This window comes from Hirundo rustica, chromosome 2, assembly GCF_015227805.2.
Source record: "Hirundo rustica isolate bHirRus1 chromosome 2, bHirRus1.pri.v3, whole genome shotgun sequence".
Taxonomy (NCBI): Eukaryota; Metazoa; Chordata; class Aves; order Passeriformes; family Hirundinidae; genus Hirundo; species Hirundo rustica.
This window is the reverse complement of record NC_053451.1, coordinates 5,114,051-5,141,129: the sequence shown is the minus strand read 5'-3', so window position 1 is coordinate 5,141,129 and position 27,079 is coordinate 5,114,051. Positions and strand designations below refer to the sequence as shown.

Sequence of the window (27,079 nt, the reverse complement as noted above, 5' to 3'; positions counted from 1 at the left end):
CAAAGTGAACAGAGGGAGCGGGCACATCACGCCAAAGCTCAGTGGCCGCTGAAGTCAGGGCAAAGCGCCGTGCGCTGTACACACGCAAATGTGTACAACACAAAACAAAGACAGCCCCGCAGCACGGTGACTGCGATCCGCTGTATTTTTACACAGATTATGGATGGCTGGCCCTTGGGCTCATGGCACATTACCAGCACGGCCCCCCAGGGGCCAGATAAATTACAGCAATCTATCTTGTTTGTTGCTACATCAAAGGCTGGAGGTCTGGAGACCACGGTGGGTGTTCATCGGTTATTGAGTTACCAGCAGCATGCACACATGGCAAGGCCAATCACCCCGGCTTCTGTGACTGCTTGCTTGCCATCATAAAACAGCAATAAGCCGATTTAAAGCAGGTCCTGCATAATCACGTTTGCAAATTTCATCCTCTCTGTGTGTGTGTACGTTGGGGGCTTCCCCCTCCCCTCTAATTTTCAATAACAATGCTCAAGTCCGGAGAAGAATTTAAGCTTTCAAAAACTGGCATCTTGCAGGTGAAGAGGTAGCCTTGAATCTGGGCTTTATTGATTCAATCCCGCCCTCTGAACATCGATGTCCAGAAACAAAGTTTTTCTCTACAGCCAGCTTGGACTGGAGCCAGGAGAGATGGTTCTTAGCAGCTTAAAACAAATTGTGAAAAATGGGTTCAGCACATCCATCAGGGCATGCAGCTGAACAGATGGAGTGCAATTCAAACTATTAACTTGGGCTCAGCTTGCTGCTGCTCCAAATTATGTTTCTTTTTACTCTTTATGAAATAATGTGATTTAAGGGGAGGACGGGGAAAGCTAGCACATTTGAAACAAACAAGGAAAGGAACAACAGAGGCAAACACTCCCCCACTGTTTGCTGTACCAATCTCTTCATCCTGGGAAGAGATACTGCTGGCGACAACTAACACATTTAAGATGCAGGCAGCCTCTTCTCTCACCCCACAAAGGTCATGTGGACGAAGCAAATACTACCTCCTTTGAAGCAAACTGTTTTCAAAGCAGCAGGAAGGACAAGATCTTTATTACATACCTAAAGACAGCTCATAATCCAATTTCTGTATGCACATGTAGCCTTGCTACAGCATACAGATATCCCACCTGCAATGACAACTAAAACTGCACCACAAGGCAAACATGCAGTGGTAGGAATTTAAAGTTCCACACACAGCACTCAATCAGGCATTTCTCAGCTAAGTGCACAACTTTGTTTATCAGGCTTTTAACACGGCGCTGGGTTTTTTTCCATAGGAGGAGTTTTCCAGCTACCTAGGTGAAAAATAGCATTTTATCAGAGCTGGTTATCAGACTTTCCAAAGCTCACTGGAAGACCACAACCCCGGGGACCCACAGCACAGATTCTTGGTAGGTGTCAAATCTCATCACCCTCATGGCCAGTCCTAACGTGGGCTTCCTTCTTCCCTTGCCAGTGGTTTTTAGGACCTTCACTGAAACTCTGCCTCGAGTCTTCCTCCAGGTTCTGAAGAGACCCACTTACTACATGCCTCCTCTTCTGTATCCCCTTGCACTGGATTGCTGCACCTTCCTAAAGCAGCCAAAAGTGAGAGAGTTAAAAGCCAAAGAGCTCCTTGCTTCACCTTCTGGCTCCAGGAGCCTAAGAAGCTGAGGGACAGAAGAAGACAGTGCAGAAGACAATCCTGCCCAGCTCCAGCATGGATAGAAGACAAAACAGTCAGGCTTTTGTTACAACTTTCAGCAGGTTTGGTGTCCCCGAGGTGAGACACAAAGGCTCAGAAATCGGACGAACAGGCTGTTCCCCGTGCCTGGCTGCAAACTCCTGCTCCAACACAGGTGGGCACAAATGCTTTTCAACACTTCAAAAGAAATCCCAAAAAGCAGAAGCAGAAATACTTCTCCAAAACTATTTTAATCAAGAACAGAAAGAAGAAAAACAATCAGCCTGAGGCAGACATCCACCAGTATGTGTTGTGCTCAAACAGTTACCTTTTGCATGATGTTTGGCAGTCTGCAAGGTCTGGGAATTGCTATATCCATGACACACTGTATTAAGAAGAGAACTGCATTTCTTAGTGAGCAAGTGCTCTGATTAACAAAAATAACGTGTCTGAGATCCCATTTAAACTCTTATCATTCCCTCTTGAAGTGAGAGAAGAGCTCACTACAGGAGGAGCTGTGTGCTCCACACCTTCCCTAGGACACCCAGGAGACAGTGATGGTGGCATTTGGCTGGTACTGTACTGGCACAGCTGGCTTTTAATTGCAAATCCAATATAATTTACTGACAACACAAGGGCTGATAGGGAGGAGGTAGCAAGCCAAGTGCTACTTTAAAATTAATAAGAAGTTATAGGTTTGTGCATCTGTTTTTTTCCAAAAGACAGCAAATCCCATGCCATAAGGAAGAAGCCATTCCCTGATCCTTAACCCCTACGGATCAGGGCTATTGTTGCCAGCCTTTTGAGCTAGGAGCAAGCCAAACAACAGCCAGGCGTCTCTCAGTTTACCCATTCTCCCAAGGCCCTGGAGGTGCACGGGGGATGAGAGCAGTGGCAAGAGGGGACGGTGCAGCCAGGTGATTAGACTGAAGCAGCAATGGACTCAGGAACCTCAGATGCTCAGTGTCTGTACCTGCCCTATGCCAGCTCACCCAGCAGGGCCACTGCAAATGTCATGGGAAACAGCTCTGAAAACCACAGGAAAGCCAAGAGAAAAATGCTATGTCAGAGTCACACAGTCATTCAAGTCTCCCTCATCACATCACAGCCAGGATTTCAATGCCTCTCCAAGAAAGAAAAGAGCAAGAAAAGGAGCATCAAGCATCCCTGCCAGCCAGGTACCTCCCCCAGCAGGGCTGCAGCTCAGCTTCTGAGTACACTGTGTCTTTGCAAAATCTGTACCCTCACAGCAACCTCAGATGATTTTGGCAAGATCCGACCCTTCCGCGGGGACACGCAGAGCTCGGAGCTCAGGTTTTCCACACACAACTGGTTGTTTCAGGTGCCTGACTTGAAGTACTTTGAAGATGCCCCATTTCAGAAAGTGCCAAACATTTACCCTCTGGGAAGAAGGTGGACCTTCAGGTCCCTTTCAGAAGAACGGGCGTGCAAAACTTTAGTTGAGAACATTGACTCAAGGATTATTGCAAGGGACAGGTGGGTGTAATAGAAGGATGCCTGAGCACACAGAAACTCTGCCACAGCATTGAGAGATCAAAAGAATAAATAAAAACTCATGACAGAATGATGAAGAGCCTCTTGCACAAATATTCCCCCATCTCCGACCACAGGGGTTATGTCTGCACCACATCCACTGCGGCAGCTGCACCAAGTTACCTTAGATATCAATAATCACTGCCAGTAGTCATTTAACCTGAAGGAGAAACTTGAGCTCTTGTGAGTATTATCCTGGGTCTCTAATCACAAGACAGCAACTAAAAAAGTCTTGATATAGACACCTTCTTGGTACAAGTATCTTCTATAAGCACCAGGACTAACAGTGCTGAACACCAAACAGTTTACATAGTTTGAGGGGTTATTTCTACCTCTGCAGCTTTACAGCAGTTTTCCTTCACTGCAAAGCTCTGAAGTACTATATATCAGTAACTGACAATACTAATCTTAAATTTCCTTTAAAAATTACTGTGTTCCTTTGACTACAGTTATTAGACAGAAAACATTTCCAAAGAGATCCCTCTCCCTTTCATAAAATACACAGCACACATCTGGGTTTTGTTGTCGCTATTGTTTGTTCAGCTTAAAGGCGCTCCTGAGAAAGTGTCAAGAGAAGAGCAACAACAATGATAAACACTAGGGAATGGCTTCTCTGACAGAAATAATGGAGTCTGGAGGGAAAAAAAGGTGACTTGAAGGGGATCTGGTAAAGGTTTTTTCACAAATATATATACCAGGGCAAGGACGGTCAAAAAATTGACCCTTCACCATTTCTTCTAGTTTAAAAACCAAGGGCCATAAACCAAAACTGGTCAGATCCAGATTTTTAACAAGCGAAGCAGTTTCTGCAGTTGCACACAGCAGACCTGTGGACGCCCTTGCCAAAGGACACTGTGGGTATGGAAAAAGTTTACATGTGTCAAACTATGAGTGGGATAAGCACATGAAAGAGGGCTACTAAACAGGGAAATCACACAGGGTTCGTACGGCTCCCAAAACAAGTTACAATTGCACAGCTATCCACTGTGGGAACTGAAAAGGCAGAGGACTTTCTCAGCGTTGCAATAAGCTTACACAGACAGGATGTTTGAAACAGAGTTGAATTTTAGGCCTTGAAATATTTGGAGCACAAAGAGTTTCTGGGCTGCAGAAAATAGAGAGCAAGCAACTAATGTATGCTCTAAGGTGTATGTGTAGTGTTTAGTGATTGGCTTAAGTAGACACCTGTAAGCTTTTAGCATTAGCCTATTGGCTAAAAAACTTTTAAAAGGCCTTGTAACAAAGAGAACTTTGGCTCCTGTTGTTATGGTGTGAGTTTTACCATCTTTTATGTCTTCACCTTCAGTGAGACTGATAATGAAATAAAAAACTCGTGGAACACCTTTCGGTCGCCCTGTCCCGTTATTGGTAGTTAGATCCAACACCTGCCTACAGCTTTTTGAGGGGTGACGCTGAGCAAGGTGCAGGATTTACTCTGAACTAGCACAGCTGTCCTCGTGCCCCTTGCCAACCTGTGTCATTTCAGACTACTCTTCAACAACGTGGGTCACATCTGGTCTGCAGACTATGCCTTGGCTATACTACAACAGAAGCTAAACAAGGTACCATTTCGGCTTCTTCTCTGGGAGCGTTGCTATTTCTGCTCTGAACAACCAAATTGGTTCCCTCCAAACATCCTTAGAACTGACATGGGAGCTTGTGCCCCCATGCAGGGAAGGGAAGGGGAGCGTGCATAAATCCTACTTGGCTATGACAAATAAGCATCTGTGGCAGACCACAGGACCTGGCAGAAAGTCCCCAGTAATGAAGACAATTCTGACACAAGCGCTAAAGGGCAGTTATGCTAAAGCGTCTAATTCTGAGCTTGAGAGATGCTCCGGGCAAGCCCGAGCCAAGAGCAGGTGCGAGTGCACCACAGGCTGTGGCCACTGCTGCCCTCCTGCAGGTCTGAGGGGCAGGGGGCCTGCAGGAGCCCAGGCTGACCACCGGCTGGCCACTGCGCTCCAATGCATGGGAAGGTGCCATCTAAGCCGAGGCAAGTGCCAGCAGACTTCCTCCTGCCGCTCCCCGTGTCCTGCAGCCTGTGGCATCGCCCGTCCTCAGTGCCCTGACTCCTCTGCCCCAAGGCAGGAGCACCGAGCCCTGCACAGGCCCGTGCTTCCAGTGAATTACACAGGGACAGTCAGCATCCTTCCCTCTTAAATCAGATTAATTTTTCAGTCTCACTTATGCGCTAGGCTTTCCTTCCTCTCTCTCTTCTGTCACCCACAGACACCTCTTGCCAAACCCAGGCCATTACTTAGTCCCTGCTTTTTCTCTGGACTCCACAGCAGGGCTGACACCCATAAAATAGTAAATCATTTCAAGAAGGCTCTTCCAAGCTCACCATTGTCCAGCCACTGAGAACACTTCCCAAGCAACCATAATTTTCTTATGCTATGGGCTGAAGACTAATAAAATCTCTGAGGGAGACTCTGCCCCACCAGGCAACACCAAAGCAGAGACAATCTTTCAGCAACAAACACCTGCTATTCTGTGAAGTCTCCTGTTAAGGCACACAACCAAAAATTAGGTTTGAGCTTAATTTTTGCATAAATGAGTCACAGCAGGAACAATCTCCATACACTGAAACCTGCTGCCAGATGGAAAAAAACAATGCTATCAGAAGAAAACATGTGGTAAGCCCCCACCACTCCCCCAATACGGTAAAGCCTCATTCTGGGAAAATACAGTGTTTTCTTGGGGTATTTTTTTCTCATGCCAAGAGAGCTCTGTGTACTGAAAGGTTGACTGGAGCTACCTGCAGAACAACTCTGTCCCTATCCTCCACCCTTTTGCTTTAATGTTTAAATGGTGCAACCAAAAGGATGCCTGATCCCCTATCCTCCTCCTATTCCACTCCTGCCACCATCCCACCACACGGATCATCCTTCCTAAACTAACTCATAACGCTACTCATTCCTCGTTCAGTTCTTCCCACTGCTGAGCCAACTAAGGATGGCTAAGCAGTGAGGTCAGCCAGGAGCAATTTATATAATAATCGGTATGGAAATATCAGAATCAGTGGGGAAATATCAAAGCATGGGCAAACTAGACAGGAGCCGCCAATGAAGCTCTTTGTTCTCCCAACACCACTGCCTTCCCTCGTCTCTGCTCGCTGCTCCGTCTCACAGCCGCTCACTTCCACAGCAGATGTTTACTGTCTTTTGAAGAAAAATGTTTTCAATAAATATGAAAGAGATGACATTTCTTTTAATCACCACGGATTGTTGTGGCCTGCGACTAGCTTCCCAAGTTCTGACGGCAAAAGAGGTCTTGTACCTCTGCTATAATTATGCATCCAGTCAGACATCCAACCCCCTTGCCAACATCAGAGCCATTTTACATCCTTTGCTTCTTCTCAGATCTGGCCCTTACACTGACAGAAGATTTCCTTATTTTCCCCAGTATGGCATTGGTATTCTGCAGATGCACGGTGTGAAATGTGATCTGCCCTTGTGATTTCTTCCCTACGCCTTTTTTTAAGCAAACTACATCCTATATGGATGTCACATTCCTCTAACTGCTCCTTCCCTGTTCTACAATTAGGCATGCTAAAATATGCTAGTTTTAACACCACCTTAGAACAGCATATTCTTGAGCCACAGATCAAGGTGGTTGTATTACTACAACCTTTAAACCTCTAAAGATGGTAAAAGGATGAAATAGTAATTCGTTATCTATTTGTTATCTACTGACACTGCAAAGACAAGAAACAATAGGCTTGGGCTTGAAAAGCAGGGATTCAGACTGGTCATGGGAGCTAGCTAAATGCTCAGTTTCCCAGAAACTAGGAAAGTGAGGCACCAGAGAGACTCCTCTGAGAGACTGAGGCATCTCACACTACAGCTTCCTCTGATAGACACTTACTTTCTTCAAGGATACCATAAGACAGAGATGAACCTGCCCCAGGGGATTGCAGGACACAAGATCTCCCTGCTCTTACAGTTCTATCGTTCTCGATCATCCCACCAGAAAGTATATTTAAGGTTACTTTGCTGCACAGAAGCCTGAAACTACTCTTTAATCTAGTAGAGCTTCACTTTGAAAAGTCAAAGTACTCAGCATCCAGAAGCCAGCCAGACGCGCCTGCGGTCAGAAAAAAGAGCAATACCCATAATAACCAAAGGAAAGAGGATGGCTGGGAAGTCCTTCTGCACACAGATCCCAGAACTCTGGAGCTCGTGGTGCTCAGCCTCCTTACTTCACAAGGGCTTTGAAGCACTTGGTGGCACAAGATGTACCTGGATGTAAAAGGTAAGAGCACATGCTGGTGGCATGGGGGACAGACTGAGCTGGCTGCCCTGCTGGTTCAGAGTCACAATGGTAAATGACCGTTGGGGACCCAAATATCTCTGTGCAACGCACCTACTGCATATTGCACTTTTAGTATTTTCCTACAAAGACGATGAGAAAAAAGAAGCCCTTATAACCTGCAATCCTAGTATTCACCAAAGTTTTGAGTAACCCCACAGAACGCCAGCTCTTTTCTGTACCTAAGGCTCGTCCTGAGAACCATTTAATCAACTATTTCTCTTCCTCCAAGGCCAGCACACAACCTCTGCAGCCCTTTTCCGTCACCCAGATCAGCATGTTCTTCACACGCAGTACCACCGCTACCCTTATCATTATGGGAAGAACACGCGAGCAGAAGCTCCCTGGCAGATTATGCTTATATTGGGAGTATGCAGGCAGGAAGTGTTGGAGTGCCCACGCAGTACTTCCAACTTGCACCGCTCCTCGTGCCTTACTCTTAGGAGTTTCTTCCTCCTCACAGCCCACTGAATACAAGCCCTAGTGACTTGGATCGCTGCTGCCGGTTCCAGGTCTGGTTAAGCACTACCACACAAAGCAGCATTTACAGCGGCCTGCTGGAATGCCCAAGGCAATGCCTACTTTTATATTTTCCAATGAAAAGCAGTGATGGCTTCATTAGTACATCCCCAGCCTGAGTTTTGAAACTGTCACCACATGTACTCCCTTGTAAGATTTAGTGCAGACCTGCACTAAAAGTGAAGTCTCCTAAGACTTTTGTGCGTGCTTTTTCTTCTGTTCTCGTAGCTCTTAAAACACATATAAGGACGCAGCATTTACCCTGGTGTCTCTAGTGCTGCTCCCAGACCTCTACAAGATTCAGCACTGCCATTTTAGTAGCAAAGGTACGAAGCACCAACAGTATGAAGCATTTTGGACTGCTGAACTCTTGGCTGGTATTGCTTGCAGTCTATCAAGAGGAGAGGGTGAAATGAAATTGTTTTGAGCAGCAAAGCTAGGCAGGAAATTTCTGACATAGTTCATTATGCCCTCCAGCCCCTGTATTTCTTTTTATTATCCTTCTTTAGTCTTCAAGTCCTACATGTTCAACATCCAGGGTCACTCAAAGAATTGTCAAACATTATTCCCTGTGCTATCACTCACTCTCAGACAATAAGAAACTTCATTTTGTTTCACAGTCAATAACGTTTTAATGTCACTTTTTTTTCGTTTTCCTGCATGCTCTGCAATCCCTTCCAATATTAAAAAACAGAATGTCCCTATTATTGCTGTAATTCACCTCATAACATCCCAGATGCTTAAATACTCTCCCAGGAGAAAACAGCGTAGAGTCCCAAATCTCACCTTCACATTATCCTTGCCAAAAGGAAACAGCATTTACTACCCAGGCTTTCATTAAAGGAATTCCCTCTCTTTCATGAGATCTCTTAAAATACTTCTGATGCATGGAGAGTCTGGTTTCTTACTTTGACTCAAATTTATTTTTCCTAAAGAAAAACAAAGCTCCCTGTTCCCTTTATTTAAAACACAGGGAGGAAGGACAGACATAAAAGTGCCTCCCTCCATCTCCAAAGAGAACACCAGTGTTTTGGCCCATCTTTCCATACTCCTTGAAGTTGCTTATTTGGTATCCTGCCCTCCCCCTTGCTCCAATGACTCCAGATTTTCCCCTTCTTTGGTAAGGACGACACTTAGGAATTCAGCACCCTTATTTTTCTCTATAACCTTTACTTGGCTTTGGGGCAGGGCTAGAGCATCTCCTTTTCAAGCTCCAAACTGGAAGCCTCAGGCAGCCATTCATTAATTGCTTAACCCCCAATTGATTACCTTCTAGAGAGAAAAACTTAACAACAATCTGTTAAATATTGACAGGCTGGAAGAGCTGATGACAAACTGCCCTGCTGCACATTCCTTCCTACCATTCCTCCAGCACTTCAGCTGTATCCTTAGGCACAGGTCTGCACCTGCTCCCTACCTCCTTTGGAGCATACAGCTCTGCAGAAACAACACTAAAAAAAAGTTCTAAAATGCAATATCTAGAAAAGAATGCGGCCGGGACAATCTCTCCCTCTCCCCCCTGGCATGCTAAAGAAACATTTGTGCCCCTCAGCCATGACCATCAGCACGAGAGAACGTTCAATTTGCAAGGCAAAGCTGTCATCTTGTACTTTTCCAGCAGAAAGGGCTTTCAGGTAAACAGCAAATTGACTTATCCTCCAAGTTAAGTGTACTGGCTAAAAGCATGCATTTCTCCAAGATAGTTTTCCCACCCCACCGTAAAGGATCACAGGAATATGAAGTATGGCCATAAAGCAGCAGTTTCCATTTCCTCCCCACAAATTCTTCTGGATTTTTCCCTGTTCACTAAGCAGCAGCAAGATGCTGCCTCTCAAAGCTTCTGTGATTCAGTCAGACAGCATCCCTGAAAGACAGGCAAAGATCCAGGGAGATTCTTCAGCTACCTGCTCCTTTTTATTGCTAATTAAGATGTTAGAACTCCTTGTCTGCATACACTATAATTTATTAGTTTGACATGCTACACAGACTATCAGCAGTTGTCACCAAACTACCAAGGCTCTCATTTCAAATGGGAGGACAGGAGCTTTCTGGCATTTGGAAAGGAAAACAGAACAAAACAAAACAAAACAAAGAAAGGGATGCAGAAGCATTTATGATAACATTTCTTCCAGGTGGTGGAGAGAAAGGTACTATCACTCCTTCTAAGCACAGTACTACTATCAGCGAGCAAGAAGGACAATCATGCAACTCTCACCCCTGAGGAGGAACAAGCCCAAGAACCAAGGGGAACTGATCAGCTGGAAAGCACAGGAAAACAGTTTTTATACTAAACAAACAAGCAAACAAAAACAACACACAGCAGCGAGGGGTAACTGCACACTGGCACAGGCTGCTTCAAGAGACTGTGGACTCTCCACCCTGGAGGTATTCAAAGTCATCTGGACGTGATCCTGAGCAACCTGCAAGGGGTTTGGACCAGATGATCTCCAAAGGTCCTTTCCAACCTCAACTGTTCTGTGAAGGACTCTGCAAAATGCCTGCATTTCCACCACTGCTGTAGACTCACTTACCTTAGCTCAGCACCAAGCACCTACACAGGGAAACCTCACTGCAACCAGCTACAGAGAAAAGGTGGTAAAACCACCCTCCTCCCAGGAGATTCAGTTCAAAAATGTGGTTTCACAATGCAGTTAAGCTGATCTAGGTACCAGCTGCCACGGCGAAAAAGCAGTCTTGCTTTCCCACTCACTTCATTCCTAGCAAAATACACGCACTCCTCTCCCCATGCCTGACCTCTAGATGCGCTGAAAAAGGAATGATTCAAGGAAAGAGTTTTCACTACCAGAGCAGGAACACTTTTTTCTTTGGGGGACAGGGGCAAACAACCCTTTTAATTAGCAGCTGGGATATTGCACCAGCTCAGCCACACTCTGAGACAGCGCCATCAGCCAGCCAGCAGAAGGGTCAGGAGAGGGCAGGGAAGGAGAGCGGGGCAGAGCGTGAGGAAGTGCCAGGGTCTCTCTCTGCTGGGAGACCCTGACGGCAGGGCTCTAACAGGCCTCATGCAAAGGCAGCAAGTGAAGAAGTGCTGCAGGGGCTTGCTGCAGGTTACTCCCCATCACACAGAGTAAAACAAAAGGGTTCCAAGCCACCACTTTCAGCAAGCAACCCTAAGAGCTGGAGACTTAATGAAGCCTAGCTTCCCATGCCTTCAGGAGAGAGGCTGTCCCTGAGACTAATGACTGCAAGCTCCAGCAGGAGCTTCTCCTACAGCTGGCACTGTAGTCATTTGGAGGCACTGCTGAGGCCCTTGAAGAAAAGGGTCTCCTTCAGTCCCCCGTCACTGCCCTGATTCAGCTACCTGCTCTTCACAAGACGTGCAGGAACTCGTTTATTTCCAAGCTCTCTACTCCTGTCAAATCTGTGTAAAATTGGCCAAAGGGCTTCCAGGTTATCTGGAAAGGGATGGCAGTGGCAGCATGATCAGATAAGCTCTCTCTCACTGAGAACTCAGCCTGAGGAAACACAATGAGAGGCGGAGGCTGGGAACCAAAAACCACAGAGGGAAGAAGCACTAAAAATCAAAGGTAGAACAAGGCTAAAAAGGGCTTTAAAAGGGAAGACACGCATCTTGCATTTGGCACAGCAGAGGAGGAGGAACTAATTTGAGAGTTCAGGGGAACCAGCAGACAACAAAAAACCTGAAGGAATTTTGGAGGCAGAGATGGATAAGAAACACTGCAGCTTATGCTCCTCAAGCAGCAAGACCCAGGTGCGTATAAGTAAGCACCAGAGACAGAGGCTAAAATTTTAAATTGAGCAGAAATACGAGCCTGTAACATCAGCAGAGAGAGGCCACTCCAGTTTTTACGAGTGGACAAAATTACAAAGAGACAGAGACTGTAGGAAGATCTGGACAGGATTATAGAATAGACCCCTTGTAGCCACACAAAAACAAACCCTGAAGCAGGTATACTGGGTAAACTCATGAGGTCATAAGAAGAGCTCTGTCAGAAGCAGGAAAAGACAAAGACAACAGAACTTAAGAGGGAATCTCTCCAGGAAGAGACCAAAACAGGTTAGTGCAAGGCCAATTATAAAGTCAAGAAAGGCAGTATTTGATCACAACCGAGCTGTAGAGCAGGGGGGCTATTAAGAAAGCCCTCAAGGAGTAAATCACAGAGACAGACTAAACTGGCAGAGAGCTGGGAGGCAAAAGCTCCAGACAGAGCATCCCATGGGGCTTGCAGAGGACACAGCAGCTGCTGCAGGAGGAGGGGATAAAGCAGCTTTGCATTGAAGGAGAGAGGCTATGAGTAGGAAAACAAATGACAGAGACAAGGGAAAATTAGCTGCGACCGTTAAGACAAGCAAAAAGGTTAGAAATTTTACCTTTGTGAAAAGCATGGAGAAGGACAGCAGGACAGAGAAAACCAACAGGTAAAGACAGACCATCATTTGTACGCCAGTTCTCTTCATAGAGTTGCTACAGTTTGAGAAGCAAATCTGAAGGTGGAGGAGGGGCTTGGGGGTAATAACACCATCAGCATTCAGTAAAGCAAAAATCAGAAGAGTTTACAAGGGACAAGACAGAGAGGAAAGAGGCCAAGCTCTGAGACGGGGAGGTCAGTGTGGTCAGAGGACTCATGCCAGCCTCATGCCACTGCACGACAGCAGGAGCAGCAGATGGTGGGGCTGGAAATAAGAGAGAGGGCAGAAAAAGTGTCCTGAGGACGGGGGGAAACACCACTGCATTGGTAGTGTAAACATCTATGGGCAGAAATACTGATAAAAGAGGACTGGGGGGGGAACCAAAATCCAGGGTGCACAAAAAAAGCAGCAGCAGGAATGGTAGGGGGGGAGAAAAACAGAAAGACTCTGAAGGGGAGGAGCAGTGCTGACTGAAAATCAAGACATGCAAAAGGCTGGCTGGCAAGCCAGGTGTTTCATTATGGCAGGGGTGATCCAGGCACAGGGAGGAATGACTCTGGATGACCAACATCTGCTGAACAAGAGGGAGCCCAGCCCTCAGCACCAAGACAGGAACTACACACCAGAGATGCAACGCAGAAAGGGACATGACCTTAACAACTGCAAGTCTCATTTGATGTATGGAGTCTGGGAAAAGCTGCAAGTTGGATGTTTTCAGGATTACAGAATCAGCTCAGCGACACCACACCTCGGGCACCAGTCCAAAGGCCCTTCTGGCCTCTCAGAACAACGCATCCCTGCACCCACGAGATGAGATGGGGCAGCACAGCCCAAGAGATGCTCCAAAGGCAATACACCCTGGCTTCAGCAGGAGCAGACTTGCCACTCAGTAGGCTGCAGGTTTATCTGAAGGTCTGAAAGAAAGCAGAGTCGCAGCTCCTAGGTACAGATGATGTCTTTGACAGTGACTAAACAGCATTTTTCAATTAAAAAAAACCCCTTTCCCAACCAACTGAGGAAAGGAAGGGTGGGGGATGAGGTAAATCTTTCCTCCACTGATACGCCACTCTGAGCATCCTCCTGCCTACACTCCCCGATGAGCAGACGTATGCAGAAGTTTTCATCTTCAGCTACTTACTTAGCAAAGCCTAGTCCCCTCTGATCAGGGAGTTAAGGAAAGGCTTACACAGCTCTCAGGGAGGGAGGGTTTTTTTATCTGATTTCAACATGCCCAAGTTATCAGACTCTAGAGGAATTCAATTAATGAGAATAAAACTCTTGTTTGATGCAAGTCTGGAAGGGTGCAGTGGGTTAGGGTTTGGTGGGTTTTTTTTTTATTTTTTCTGTAAATAGCTGCACCCCAGAGATTTTACACTGATTATAAGCCTTAACAGCAACCGGCTGATGCAAGCTGAACAGATTCAGCAGCTGCACCGATACACCACACACGCTCCAGATCTATCGGGGACTGCCACAGCTGGAGGAGACCAGCACAAAGACAGGGAGAAGGGAGGGCTGCAGGACCAGGAAGCTGGGACTACAATCCCAAAGGAGCTGCTGAGAACATCCCCCTCCTCGCCTCACAGCAGCAGCAGACTGGCAGTGAAGGTTGGCACAGGTTGCACCCGCTAGCACAGCTTTCCGAGTACCTGCCTGCAGCAGCTGTGAAATGTCACCTCCCAAGACGAAGGCAAAATGAAACGTCCTGCACAAGCTCGTGAGGCAAGGCTTGGGCACCACAGGCACTTGTCTGCTCCTGGTCAATGTCCCAAAGCACACAGAAGCCAGCCCCATGAGTCCCTGGCGGGGAAGGTGCCCCCATGCCCACACAGCTTCCTGCCACCACAGCATCAACTGGGTGCCCCGGTGGGGGCAGCAGGGACAGGGGGACCGTGGCACACACTGCCTCGGATTCCCAGCTCAGGACAGGCCACTGCTGGTAAAGGCACCGAGCTGTCACCACCTGGGACAGAGCTCCCGCCCTTGCAAGCAGTGTCTGTCCCCACTGGCTCTGCCCTCTCACCCACGGCCACCCAGTGAAGCGGCACAAAGGGGGCACAACCTGTCTCCCAAGGGCCTCCAGCAATCCCAAGGGTCGGCCCAACGTTTTAAACGCGGCAGTGGTCACACCTGGGCTCAGGCTGGCTTCCGGCACTGCGAAAGAGAGGGAAAGAAAGAATTCTGATGGCCATGTAGGCTTTGGAGAATTTGACTCAGATAATCCTGTCCAAAGGTTGGCCAGCTGGCTTTGAAGGGAACAGACGGAGGAACATTACAAATCACTGAACCGATGGGAACCAAACGCAGGGCGCAAAACTCTTCTCATACAAGCATTTCTTTTTAAATCCTCCCATAGAGATAAGCACAGCTCCCAACACTGCTCCCAGGCGGTGCTAGTCCTAGGAGATTTACCCAATGTTTATTCAATACACATTTCTCCAAAACCCACATGGTACATTCAGCCAGGAAACCGAACAAACATCCATAATTTCCTTTGACACCTCCTAGCTACACTGTTCTGACAAAAGCAACCAGCGCCATCCAGTACCACTGCATGCCAAAAAAACAAAAGAAAAAAGAGTAAAAGAAAAAAAACCAAAAATCCCTGTTATCCCTGCTTCCTTATGAAACCCCTTCAATGTAGTAGTGAGCCAGCAAGAGGGAGGGATCACAGGCCGAGCCAGCCAGATTCCATCAGCTGGTTAGGACAGCACCAATAATACCTCCTGGCTGTATACTTGGGAAAGACATGTAGGTGTTTCTATAGTCTACTTACACAGAAACCTCAGGAACTCTTCCCCTCTCCTCCCTAAGGGAGATTCAAGACATTTGAGGTTTAACAGCTGCAACAAACAGCGTCCTCTTACTAGAGAAAATATTCAGGAACAAGATAACAAGAGACACGGTTACTGAAACAGGATGAAAACATGGAAAAAGCCTCTGGGGCCTAAGTGCTGCCCTAATGACTGCAGACTGCTACTCAGAAAAATCTGAATTCAAGTATACAGCTCTCATCATCACTTCCAGATCAAATAGGAATGGCAAGATGCAAATCTCGCTGCCTGCAAAAGAGGTAATCTAAGACACCATTTGTGAGCAACCCGCCAGCAGTGCCACAGCCCCAGCAAACACAAAGAAATAAAAAACCTGCAAATGCCCTTGATCTTGCATTCATTCCCCAGTAGATTACTGTGCTGAACCCAAACATCATCACTTTAATGTCTGGAGCAGTTGAGGGCACAGTTATTATTACACATGAAATAGCAAGGGTATATATCCTTTATTCAAATTTGATTGCAGACATGGCAGATGGGTTAAAAAGATGAGTTAGAAGGAAAATAATGCAAACTATTCTCTTTAAAACAGTTTTAAGACCAGTATCTTATTTATTTCACAGCCAAGAGGTAAAGCAATTCTACAAAACCAACTCAAAATTAGCAGATATATTTTCTCTTTACACTAGAAAAGAATGCAGATGCTAAACCTATTATATAGATAGTGAAGTATCATCAGAGCAAAGAAGGCAAAAATAGCTAAGTTATCTGTTAGATGACTAAGCAAATGGATTTTCAAAAATATGCTTTCAAATACGGCACCCTTTTCTTGGAGCTGCATACATCCGTTTAGCTTTGTTAATTTCTCAATTCTTTCTTTTGATAATTTATTTTTAGCCTCCCACTAGCATACTTCCCCAGAAGCCTCACTTCACCCTACCCACACTCAAGATTCGCATCCACATACGGAGGATGATTTAGAAAATGATGCCGATCACCCCAGTAACTATGGAGAATCTCAACTGCAGCACTTTTAAGATCACGTACATGCATTTCTTTTACATCTGTCCATCCGCTGGAAAACTGGACTCCTGCTGACTCCCACCATAATTTCTACACCCTCTTCATCATCCCCACCCATCTCAGAGGTCTTGACGACTCCACTGCTATCTTCCAGGACTGATGAACCCTCCTTTCTCATGTGACTCTTGCTCCTACCATTTTTGCAGCCCACCTCTTTCCCAGGCCACCGCCAGTGCCACGAGGAGAAGGCTGCTCGGTGCCACCTTAGGAAGAGCAGTGGTTAGAGAAATGTGAGCAGCAGAGTCGGGTGCTGCTCCTGCAGCTGGGGTGGGGGCCACATTCCCCTGCACATCTCTACGACACATGCTGCCAGCAGCCAGGTTTAGAGGCTGCTGGTATCAGCCCCGGTCGTGCTCCTCTGCGTATCTTCCACCAACACCCAGATATCTCTGAAAGGAAAATAACCCTTTTCTCGGATTACATCTCTTCAGGGACTTAGTTGGCACCCACACAACTGCAGCCTCTGGTAATCTACAGTTCTGAGGTAACAGCAGGACTTGGTGCCTGGCCAAGCCTCCCACTGAGTCATTTTTCAGCCACACCAGAGCCCTGCATATGGCTCCCCTCTGACACTTCCTCAGGGAGGGATGGGTACCTTAAAGAAGGTGATGAAACATTGGAAAGGGCTGCCCAGGGAGGTGATGGAGTCACCACCCCCGAAGGTGTCTAAGCACCACAGGACACGGCACTCAGTGCCATAGCCTGGTTGACATGGTGGTGTTCAGTTACAGGCTGGACTTGGTGACCTCAGAGGGCTTTTCCAGCCTAAGTGATTCTGAGGCAGTTCCTGCTGCCTGCCCTGTCTGCTGCTGTCAGCCCTCAACCTCCAGGAGCCAGGCACGAAGTTCTGGGATCCCCTTCCCAGCAAGCGGGCTTCCACGGCTCAAAGCCATTACACTGAGATCATTAAGGATGCTTTTGGTAATGTATCCCAGTGGATCTGCTAGAGGAGCTATTAGGCATTTGACACACAGCAAATCCTTCCTCACATTTGCCTCCCTCCTCTCTACACCCTCCCCCAAAACAAGCCAGCCTAAAAACCCAAGGGGATCCAGATGAGAGCCAGAAGAAGGGTGACAATAGCTTAACAGGGGCAGGCTTGTGAGAAGAGGTGACAGACCTCTTTGAGATCAGCCCCTCGCCTCCCTTACACCACCCCGTGCTGCTCAGGGCAGTCTCAGATAGCTTTTCCCATTGTTTCCAGGAGGAAACAAACCTCCTTCCCACCACACATTTGCAGCCACATTCTTCCCTGCAAAGACTGAAAGAAAAAAAAAATTAGCCCAAACACCAGAGCTGGGCACAAATCAGAATAACCACTGAGTAAGTTCTGCCCTTCCTTTGCTTAGCAGCCACAGGTAGCATCTGCAGAGGGACGCTGCAGGCTCAACTGGACAATTCAAGAGGAGGGGATGAGATGTAAGAGCAGCAGAAAATAGGAAATAAAAACAAAACCCAGACATCTCAGGCAAGACTTATACACATGAAAGAATCAAAATGAGGTCCCTCTATGCGTTAATGACGATCTGAGAGATCACTTCCGAACACACCTCTCCTCATATGTTAGCAAGGGGAAGAGGTGGGATAAAAAGCAACATGAGGTGGGATAAAAAGCAGCCTGAGATGAGAAAAGTATGTTCTGATATCTAAACATGAGGATGAGCAGGTAGATTTACACCCTCCTTGTAGCCCTTTGGACTCTGCACAAACTTCTGCCCCTGTGCAGTACAGGTATCCGAGGCTGGACTCTGAGTTTACTGGCAGGAAAGGCACCTGAAGCTGATCCTGTTCAAGTCCAACTCATTTAGAGCAGAAAGGAGTAAGTGCTTGGCAAACTTCAAGCATTTGGCAGCTACACACTCTAGATTAGATTTAACTGCCAACTAGCTCATGGCATGGGGCTGATTAGACGTAACAACTCCTGAGGTGCCAGCGACCCATAGATTAATTGTGCTGCTGTAACACTGATGGCTGGGATGAATCACGGCAGCTCCACGTTACAGTCACAGGGGCTGTGCCCCACGCTCGGCAAGCAGAGCCCTCATTCAGCCAGGATAAACAAGAGAGCTTGTGCAGGTAAGTAACACCACAGAGCTCAAAGTAAAAATCAATTTTCCTCTTTTTCTAACACCAAGAGTGAAATCAATCAGGCCGTAACAATCTCCTCCGTGCCACGTTTTCTCCCATGAATAAGGAAAAAAGCAGCCTCTGTTTGCTTGCAGACAGCAAGCGAGACCTCAGCCCTAACACTGTGTACTTCCTCCCCAAAAGATCCCACGACACCTTTTAAGCCACTCTCTCTATTTCAGGCAGCCAAGAACAGAGACAGAGTGACTTGCCTACAATTACACCACAAGTCAGAAGAAAACACTGGAATCTGCACGCAGTGACTCCTGCTGTAGGCGCCGGATAACCCTGCAGGCATAAAGGTCAAACCCTTCAGCAGGAGCTCTCAAGATATTGTCTGCAGGCCACAAGCAGCCAGCAGAAAGCTGGGAGATGGCACCGTGCCAGCCCTGCTTCTCTTGGTATCCATGTCCTTCCTTGGAAAGCGCCTTAGCACCTGGCAGGGCCGGTTAAGCGCTCATCCCCCACAAGACGGAGCAAACATCCCTCCTCTGTAATGGGATTAGACAACAGAGCAGGAAAACGGGCTACGGGAACCTCCAGGAGAGCAAAGCAAAGCTTGACAGCGCATTCAGGAGGGTGGAAGAAGGTGAGGGCCAAGGACTGTTTGAGAGGGGCAGGAGCAGAAAGCACTGAGTCAGGGAGATGAGATGGGATGATACGGTGAGAGGGGGCAGAGCACTTTGAAAGCCCCCCGGAGATAAACGCACTCAGATAATTGCTCAGAACGGAATAAATATTAGGAAGTACTATAATTACCTCGAACACTTTACAAAGCTGTAAGAAGAAACACGACTAGAAAGAGGAGCTGGCACAAGACGCTTGTTGGGAAGCTCCTATTTCAAGCTATCAAGAAGGAACCAACAAGGCCTGACACCCAGGTTGGTCATTTCAGCTTGGCAGCCATCCAGAGCCCTTTGGCTGGATCCTAGGTACTGGGTAACTTGAGTTAATAAGTGCCAGATTCCAGCAGTATGATTTTCCAGAGTACTGAGGTACTGGATGACTTCTGGCAACAACCAACCGCCTTTTCATACTCAAGGTGCAGCTTCCCTTTCCGAGAGATTTGGAGGAACCTGGGCAGATTCCTGTGTTCATGGTGCTGATGCTGAATGGAGACAAAATGATTCATCCAAGATGAAAAAAGCCCAATTTATCTGAGCAGCCAAATCTTAATAACCTTGCTGTCATGAGAGATCAGAGCCCTTCTTTCCCAAAGAAACCACCAAAAATTCTGCTATTTGGGGGCTCAGTGTCTCATCTTCAGGCCTCCATTTCTCTAAAAGCTTCAGAAACCACCCATTTCACAGCAGCCTGGGTCAGTGCTCAGCTTCTCTCAAACACAGAACAGACATTTAGCACTACCGAGTCTGTTAAAAAATAGATCTACCTCACCCCCTGCTCCCATCTCCCTTTGACAAGCTTATCAACTTCCACACAAAGCCCAAAAGCCATAAAAGTGACAGCAGGCCTCAGGCAGACACATCAGGAATGCAATGTGGGAGGAACACCCAAAAAAACCACCCCAAAAATCCCCCAGATGCACCATCATTCCCTTTTATTCCCCCTGTAATCACCATGACTCTAGAAGGGAACACATTTGCTGGGAAGCAAAACTATCAGCTTCTGTGAGCAGAGTAGGGAACACCAGGCAAACGACAGCAATTCCAGACACAAGCCACTAGTTAAAAACTTCCCCAAAACTTAGCAGTGTCACAACAGCTACCAAAAATCACCTCCAGACACATCAGAGCCTGATGAGCTGTTTTGCAAGGGGCAGAAAAGCAATACCCAGAACAGCAGAGCAAACAACTGGCACTAGTGAAACGCTTGACAGTGCTAATGGCTGTGCAGCTGCCCCAGATACTGCTCTGGATTCCAACTGGGATAACTTTGTCACCAGAAACTGCCCTGGAATCTCCTTATTCCTGCACTTCAGCGGTACCCTCATCCCCTCCTGACCAGCAAAGTCTTAAGTCTGCCAAAATCAGAAGAGACAGGAGAAGCGCTAGATGATTTTTCAAGTCCCAGATGGAATCGGTATCTTGTTTGGAAAGAAGTCAGCTGAGAGGATTGGTAAGTACACTGCTCAGGAACAAGACAAACACAGGCAGAACACCACTATCTGAGTTTCTTTTGTACTCAGGAGTCTTTTGACACTTGAAAAGCTATGGGCATGCTCTAAGGCCCGGCATCTGGCAAGATCGATCCTTCAGAGCCTATTCTCTATCCTTCTTACCAGCTGGGTTCTTCACCTTCCTTCTCCACCTAATGCTTCCCCTTGGCCCATCTTTTTTACAGCCTGGAATAAGAGAAGGCTCTAGGGAAACATCACTGCAGCCTTTCAGTACTGAAAGGGGGCTTATAAAAAAGATGGAGAACAACTTTATAGACGGCCAGATAGTGATAGGACAAGGGGGAACAGTTTTAAATGGAAAAAAAAAGGGAGATTTAGATTAGACGTTAGGAAGAAATTCTTTACTCAGAGCGGGCTGAGGCACTGGAACAGGCTGCCTAGAGAAGCTGTGGATGTCCCATCTCTGGAAGTGCTCAAGACCAGGCTGGATGGGCTCTGAGCAACCTGGCGTAGTGGGTGGCACCCACTGTAACTAGATGATCTTCAAGGCTCCTTCCAACCCAAATCATTCCATCAGTCTGTGAGCCTTTTCTTACTCCTCCACTTTACAGTGCACCACCTCGTCCCTCCCTGTGTGTAGATCACTGCCCAGTAAGAGCTGGAAACTGACCGAGAAATACCAAGGAACTACCAGCACAGGAGTAAAATCAGGAAAGAGGAGCCATAGGAGGGTTCACACAGCAGTTTCAGCTAGAAACTATGGATTAAACACCCAACAGGACAGAGCAGGCAGCCTCTGTCAGGGGCTGGTAACACTTAAAAAGAGTGGCTAGATCAAACACTGGGCTCACTGGAGGGCTGAGTAACCCGGCACACATCCTTGGACCCACAGTAATGAGGCCCTGGGACACAGAGCATGCACACCCAGCAAACTGGGTAACCCAGACAAGATGAACTTGCCATGCCCTCTCACCACCTGTTTCCACAGCATCCCCCTTCCCTTGGGATTCCACAAACATCTGCAGGACCACGTGAAAAAGAGATCTACTCTCTTGTCAGACATACACACACACAGTCCCTCTACGTACTTACTGGGATTGCCAAGTCAGCTTTGAGATCAATCAAGTCTCCCCATCTGGTCCTCATGTGAAAACCCTGACCTCCACCCTCCTCTGCCTGCCACACTGGGCAGGACCCAGGCTGGAACATCTCATTTCAGGAGCATCCCTGCTTCTTTGGTATTTGTTAAAATACCGTGCAGCAATGGTACAAGTACTGAGTGTCAAAGCCTTTCTCTTTCCAAGAAAGGCTTCCCATCACTTAGCTGAGATGGTCTGGTTTTGTGCTCGTGTCCAATTACTTACTGAAATGTGACTTTAACAACAGTAAGAAAGGCAAGACTCCCTCTTGTCTCATTGCCACTTGCTAATTAAACCTAACAAGAAAAAGTTCAGTGACTTACATAATTTGAAACATGTTCCTGATGGAGACAGGGTGAGCAACAGGTTAGAGCTGGACATGACACAGATGCACAGACACCCCTGACCCACCGAAGGCAGCTGCAGACTCAACTTCTTTGCCTTGCCATGAGATCAAACCCAGCTTTGTCAGGGAAGGCTCCATTTTAGCCTCTCCACGGCTGATAAGAAACAGATGCTAAAAGTCTCCTAATATTCTAACAGAGAGAACCATTCCATAAGAAGATTTTATATGACTAGGAAAGAAATACCCAATATAAAAATGGAGTCAAAACTCATTTAGCAGGTTAGCATTAAGAAGTATTTAGGAACTTCAAAGCCAGAGGCAAATCACAATACAGCGGTTTTCCAGACACTGGCTGGAGGGCCTGAACGCCCTTGTTACCAGTAGACAAGTCAAATCATGAGCTGAGGAACCCTAGCAACAATAAGAAAACCCTATTGTGCTCAAAAATCTTCCCCTTCCTTTCAGGTGATTTTCCTGGTGCTTTAAGTTCCTGGGCAGCAATCCTGCAGACTGCTGACTATCAGACAGCAAAGTGCACTCTTTCAGGTTACAGCACTTTGATTCACCCAAGGTAAACCAATGAAAACACTTCTGGCTTCACACCAGACTGTTTAACCTTTAAATCATGGACAGAACTCATGGACAGTTTTGTACAGGTAAGAAAGAAACCAAGAAAGACCAAAAGAAAAAACTTTATTTTTTTTTGTTTTTAAAGGCAACTTCCTGATTAAAAAAACACTCAACAAGCCTCCCAATACTGAAGTAATGTTCTCCTTATGACCCTCTCTCTCCCACCTCCTTCCCTGTGGTCTGCAGCACTGTTTATTCTGCCTTTCACTTTATATAATGGGTCTGGTACAAGTGTTCTAAGTACACATTCGATTTGCAATAAAAACTGCTTTAATAAAGACATCTAACTTGACGGAAGGTCAACTAAAAGACAACCAATTCGCATAAACCAAAACCTCCTGTGTAAATAAACAGGATCTGCAGGAGCCTCAGGATGTCAGACAGTCTGGCCAAGACTGCAGGGAGGGAGTCTGCCCATGAAGAATTACATTTGGGGACAAGCTGGAGCAGAGCCTGCCATCCTGGCTCCGATGGCTGCAGCAGCCTCCCACCCTAGGGGCACTCAGAGAGCCACCTCAACCAAGCACAGAAACGAGGCAATGGCCTGAGCCGTCTGCAGAGCACGGTCCCCAAATAAAGCAGGGTCACAGCCCACCCCAGCACACTCGGGTTCGGTCCAGGTCCGGCACCGCACACCGCGGCGATCCCGAGGCAGCAAACACAGGCACGAGGGCAGCGGAGTCGGCTCACAAAACGAAGCTCGCGGCGCAGGACTTGGGGCAGACGCAGATGGAGAAAGCACAATCTTGGCCACTGCTGCTAACAATGCATCGAGGAGCAGATGAGGCGCCAGCAACGCTCCTGGGCCGCGAGCTGCGGTAAACAAAAACAACCCCAAACCCGCTGTGTGCCAACACCCACTACGCCGTTCTCTCCGTATGTTCCCCTCCAGCCCACCGGTCCTCAGGGCTACTGCACCTAGACTTGTGTGTCAGCCTCTGGCCCCGGCAGGGGCAGGCAGCAGAAGAGCAGGAGGGTGCAGAGCAGAAGTCTTGAGCGGCAGCCAACTGCACGCTGCTGCTTCCCAGCCAGCACCCCTTCCCCTCTGGGAGACAGGCTGGAAAGACCATCCCTTCATTCTCCAGGAGCCACCTCGGCATGGGTATTTCACTCCAACGTGCCATTTACAAGCGAGCCGCGGCTTCGAGACCTTACGCATGCTCTGCTCCCCTCTAGGAATCGCAAATAAATCACCAATTACTATGCATGAATAGAGAGAGGAAGAGGGTAATGAGTCTATGTACATATATACATATGCAATGTTTGAACACAAAGAGCCGTAAATTGCATTCACAGGTGGTATTCTGGAGACTGCAAGAGACTCAAAAGCAGAACTATTCATAAACCAGTCACTGACATGAATGAGTTCAGCGTTCCCCAGAAGCCTATTGTGTTTCCTATATATTACACTATAAATATGAGGAGTATCAGACTTTGCATCCCTGCAAAAAAAAGAGGAGGTAAATCTTGCAACTACACACAGGATTAGCACTGGCTGGCACAAGTATTAATGGTCTCATTGCTGCATGAGGATTATTTACAGCACTTGCTCTATTTTCCCATTTTGTACTTGCTGTGATGAAGTGCCACTTGTTTAAAGAATCCTGTAACAAACACTGCAGCAAGAAGGGGGGAAAGAACAGCAGAGATCTACAAATGTTACACCCACATGCCAGATGTGGGTTTTCAGACCCCGGTTTCACAGTTACTTGGATTTTGGTAGGTAGTTAATGCTTGATATATTTTATTCAATCACCCACCATCTCTTTCCATAACCACAATCCCTCCTTCAGGGATTTTAATGAGTTTGCAGAAGGGGAAAAATGAGTTGCATTTCTTTTTCTGCGTATTTGACCCATAGTATCTTATCCCCATATACTAGCATTAACAATACTTGTTTGGAAAACAACTGTCTTTTTCTAGTCCGTCACATTTACGTTACAAAACACACATTTTTACTCGACTGAGTCAAATGACGTCTGAGTTTTACAAGGAGCAACCTAAAGCACTTCTGTGTGACTTGCGGTTTTGAGGCACTGTCACACACCTCCAGTTTTATTAAAACTGGCAGCTGGGCAAATGCAGACCAACCAGCTAAAGAAGTCCACGGGAAAAGAAGGAAAAGTAACTCCGGGCACACACGTGGTACACATCCTACCCCTAAAAACAGCCTCACCTTCAGCACAGGCAGGCCAGCACGATGTTGTTACTAACTAGATACGTCCACGGGATTTGGGGACCAATGAAAAGCAACCGATCCTCCAAAGCGACAGATGACAGCAGCCGGGGAGGATCAAGGCAGGTTAGAGCCAGTTTTAGGTCAAACACAGAAAGGTAATTCCTGCAAGCACGGGATCGGGGCGGCCTCGGCAGCGGGCAGGGCTCCGGGTGAGCACCAGCGTGGGGTGTGCAGCGCAGGGCTGGCGGGTCCCAGCGGCGGGGAGCCCTGGGCAGGAGGAGGGATGCCCTGGGCAGGAGGAGGGATGCCCTCTGCCGCTCCTCCGCCGCAGCAGCTGGGCGTGCGCTCCGGAGGGAGCGCGCACCGACCCACGGACCCGAGCGCTCCATATTAGGAATCCCCAATCCAGAATGGTGCTATTGTTCTTCAGCAGCAGCGATGGAGCGTGCGAAGCCAAGGCTGTGCCCTTCGCCTACACCCATCTTGCGGGCTACGACAGCCTCCCTGCACTCAGGGAGCACAGGCACCCTGGATAAACTTAGTTCGGAGATGGCTTTTTTTTACCAGGGAACCCAAGGAAGCAAGCTAGTGGTTAGGGGAAGTTTGAACCATCTCCAAAACCATTTCAAAAGAGTTTGCTCTCTCTCTCTCTCTTTGCTAGAGACAGGCAGAGCACATCACCCTCTCTCCACCCACCCCCCAAATTACAGACATGGAAGCATGACTGCAATTCCAGTAGAGATCTTGTTTCCAAATTGGCAGAGCAGGTATGTATGTGACAATTCTCAAGACAGTAAAACTGCCAGCCCTGCCGCCTCTTCCCTCAATAGCATTAATGCCAGCAGAAAATCATACCAATGAAAAGGCAAACCAAAACAGCTCCGAGGTTGCTCTGTACGTACACAGGCGGAAAGCAGCGTGAGGGTGCCGTGCTGTATTTTCCACAAATGTTCCCATCAACTCATCAGCACTTAAACCTCGCACAATTGGTCTGCAGCAAAAAAGCGTAGAGGCGTTTTAACTGTCTCATATTCTGCTTTTTCCCGAATTTGTAGGGAGGAATCTCGCATACCCACAGCACCTCTCAGGCAGCGCTGGGATCCCGAAGGACTTTACAGAACAGTGTGCAGTCATCCCTGGGGCAGGCACTTGCGGGACGGGACAAAACCACACGTTTAGCGGTCCAGGGCTACAAAACCGGGCCGGCAGAGAGAAGGGACCACAAGGAGGACTTTGAGAGGCAGCACAAAGCAGTCAAATTGCATTTCACGGCAGCGGGGTCTGCCCTCCCTCTACATTTCAACGCGCTCTTCGAGAGCAAGCAGAGCACTTTGTTTCTGCAGCCTACCTTACCCCAGGCATTTTCCCCGTTTTCATTGTGCAAGCTCAGCACAGACCCGTGCAACTCCCTGCCCTTACGGTTTCCTTCCGAGACGTGCCCCAACCCCAGCAGCAGCCCCTGGACGGCCGCTCGCCTTCCCAAGTTGCAGCCGGAGCCCGCCCGGAGCCGGAGCCCGTCCGTCCCCTCTGCTCCCACGCCCCGGCCGGACCCCGCGCCCCGGGGCGAGGAATGGTCACCGGGGTACTGCGGATGGGAACGAAACCCTGGTTTATTGCATACATACATACATACATATATATATATATATACACACACACACACACATTTATGGTGGTTTGGTTTTTTTCCTCTTCCACCACTCCTCCCTCCGACCACAGGAGCAGCGCGGACAGTGACAACTCCTGGGGACAGGCGCTCGGCGCTGACAAGGGGTGATCCTCCCGCACGCCCCGCCAGGGACTGCTCCCACCGGGGGCCCCGTCCCGTCCCGCCCCACCGAGGGACCCCCGCGCTGTCCCGTCCCGCCCTTCCCCGCCGGCCAGGGGCACTTACCGAGGAGCAGCAGGGAGGCGAGCTGCGGCCGCAGGGTCCGCATGGCTGCCGGGGCGCGGGGCGGCGGCCGCCCTTACCTCCCGCCGCGGGGCGCCGCGGGGCGCCGGCTCCCGGGGCAGGCGTCGCGCCGGGCCCGGCGGCACAAAGGGAAGGCGGCGGGGCCGGCACGGGGAGGCGCCAAGGCAGGCGGGGGCATCGCCCCCGCAGCGGGGCGGCCGCCGCGCCTCCCCTCCGCGCCGCCGGCTCCCGCGGGAGAGGCAGGGGGAGAGCGAGGAAAAACCGTCTGCTCCAAGGGGCGGAAAAAAAAATAAAAATAAAAATAGCACGGGGAACGCGCGGGAGAGAGGAGGCGGGGGGGGGCACGAGCGACAACAAAAAGACC

General features: G+C 48.2%; 1 protein-coding gene across 4 annotated transcripts in view; it reads right to left on the bottom strand.

The window, feature by feature from the left end:
- IGSF3 (immunoglobulin superfamily member 3) overlaps positions 1 to 26,769 on the bottom strand; it is a 94,136-nt gene extending 67,367 nt beyond the window's left edge. The window contains exons 1-2 of one of the 4 annotated variants that reach the window (XM_040054689.2): positions 25,876 to 25,978; positions 25,706 to 25,794 (exon numbers count right to left, since the gene is read on the bottom strand). In XM_040054689.2, the coding sequence (XP_039910623.1) occupies positions 25,706 to 25,794; positions 25,876 to 25,937 (151 nt within the window). In that variant the 5' untranslated portion in view covers positions 25,938 to 25,978. Of the gene's footprint in view, positions 1 to 14,510; positions 14,604 to 25,705; positions 25,795 to 25,875; positions 25,979 to 26,697 lie in introns of those variants that run through there. The other 3 variants (XM_040054692.2, XM_040054690.1, XM_040054691.2) reach the window with 3 other exon arrangements.
- Positions 26,770 to 27,079: the final 310 nt, after the last annotated feature.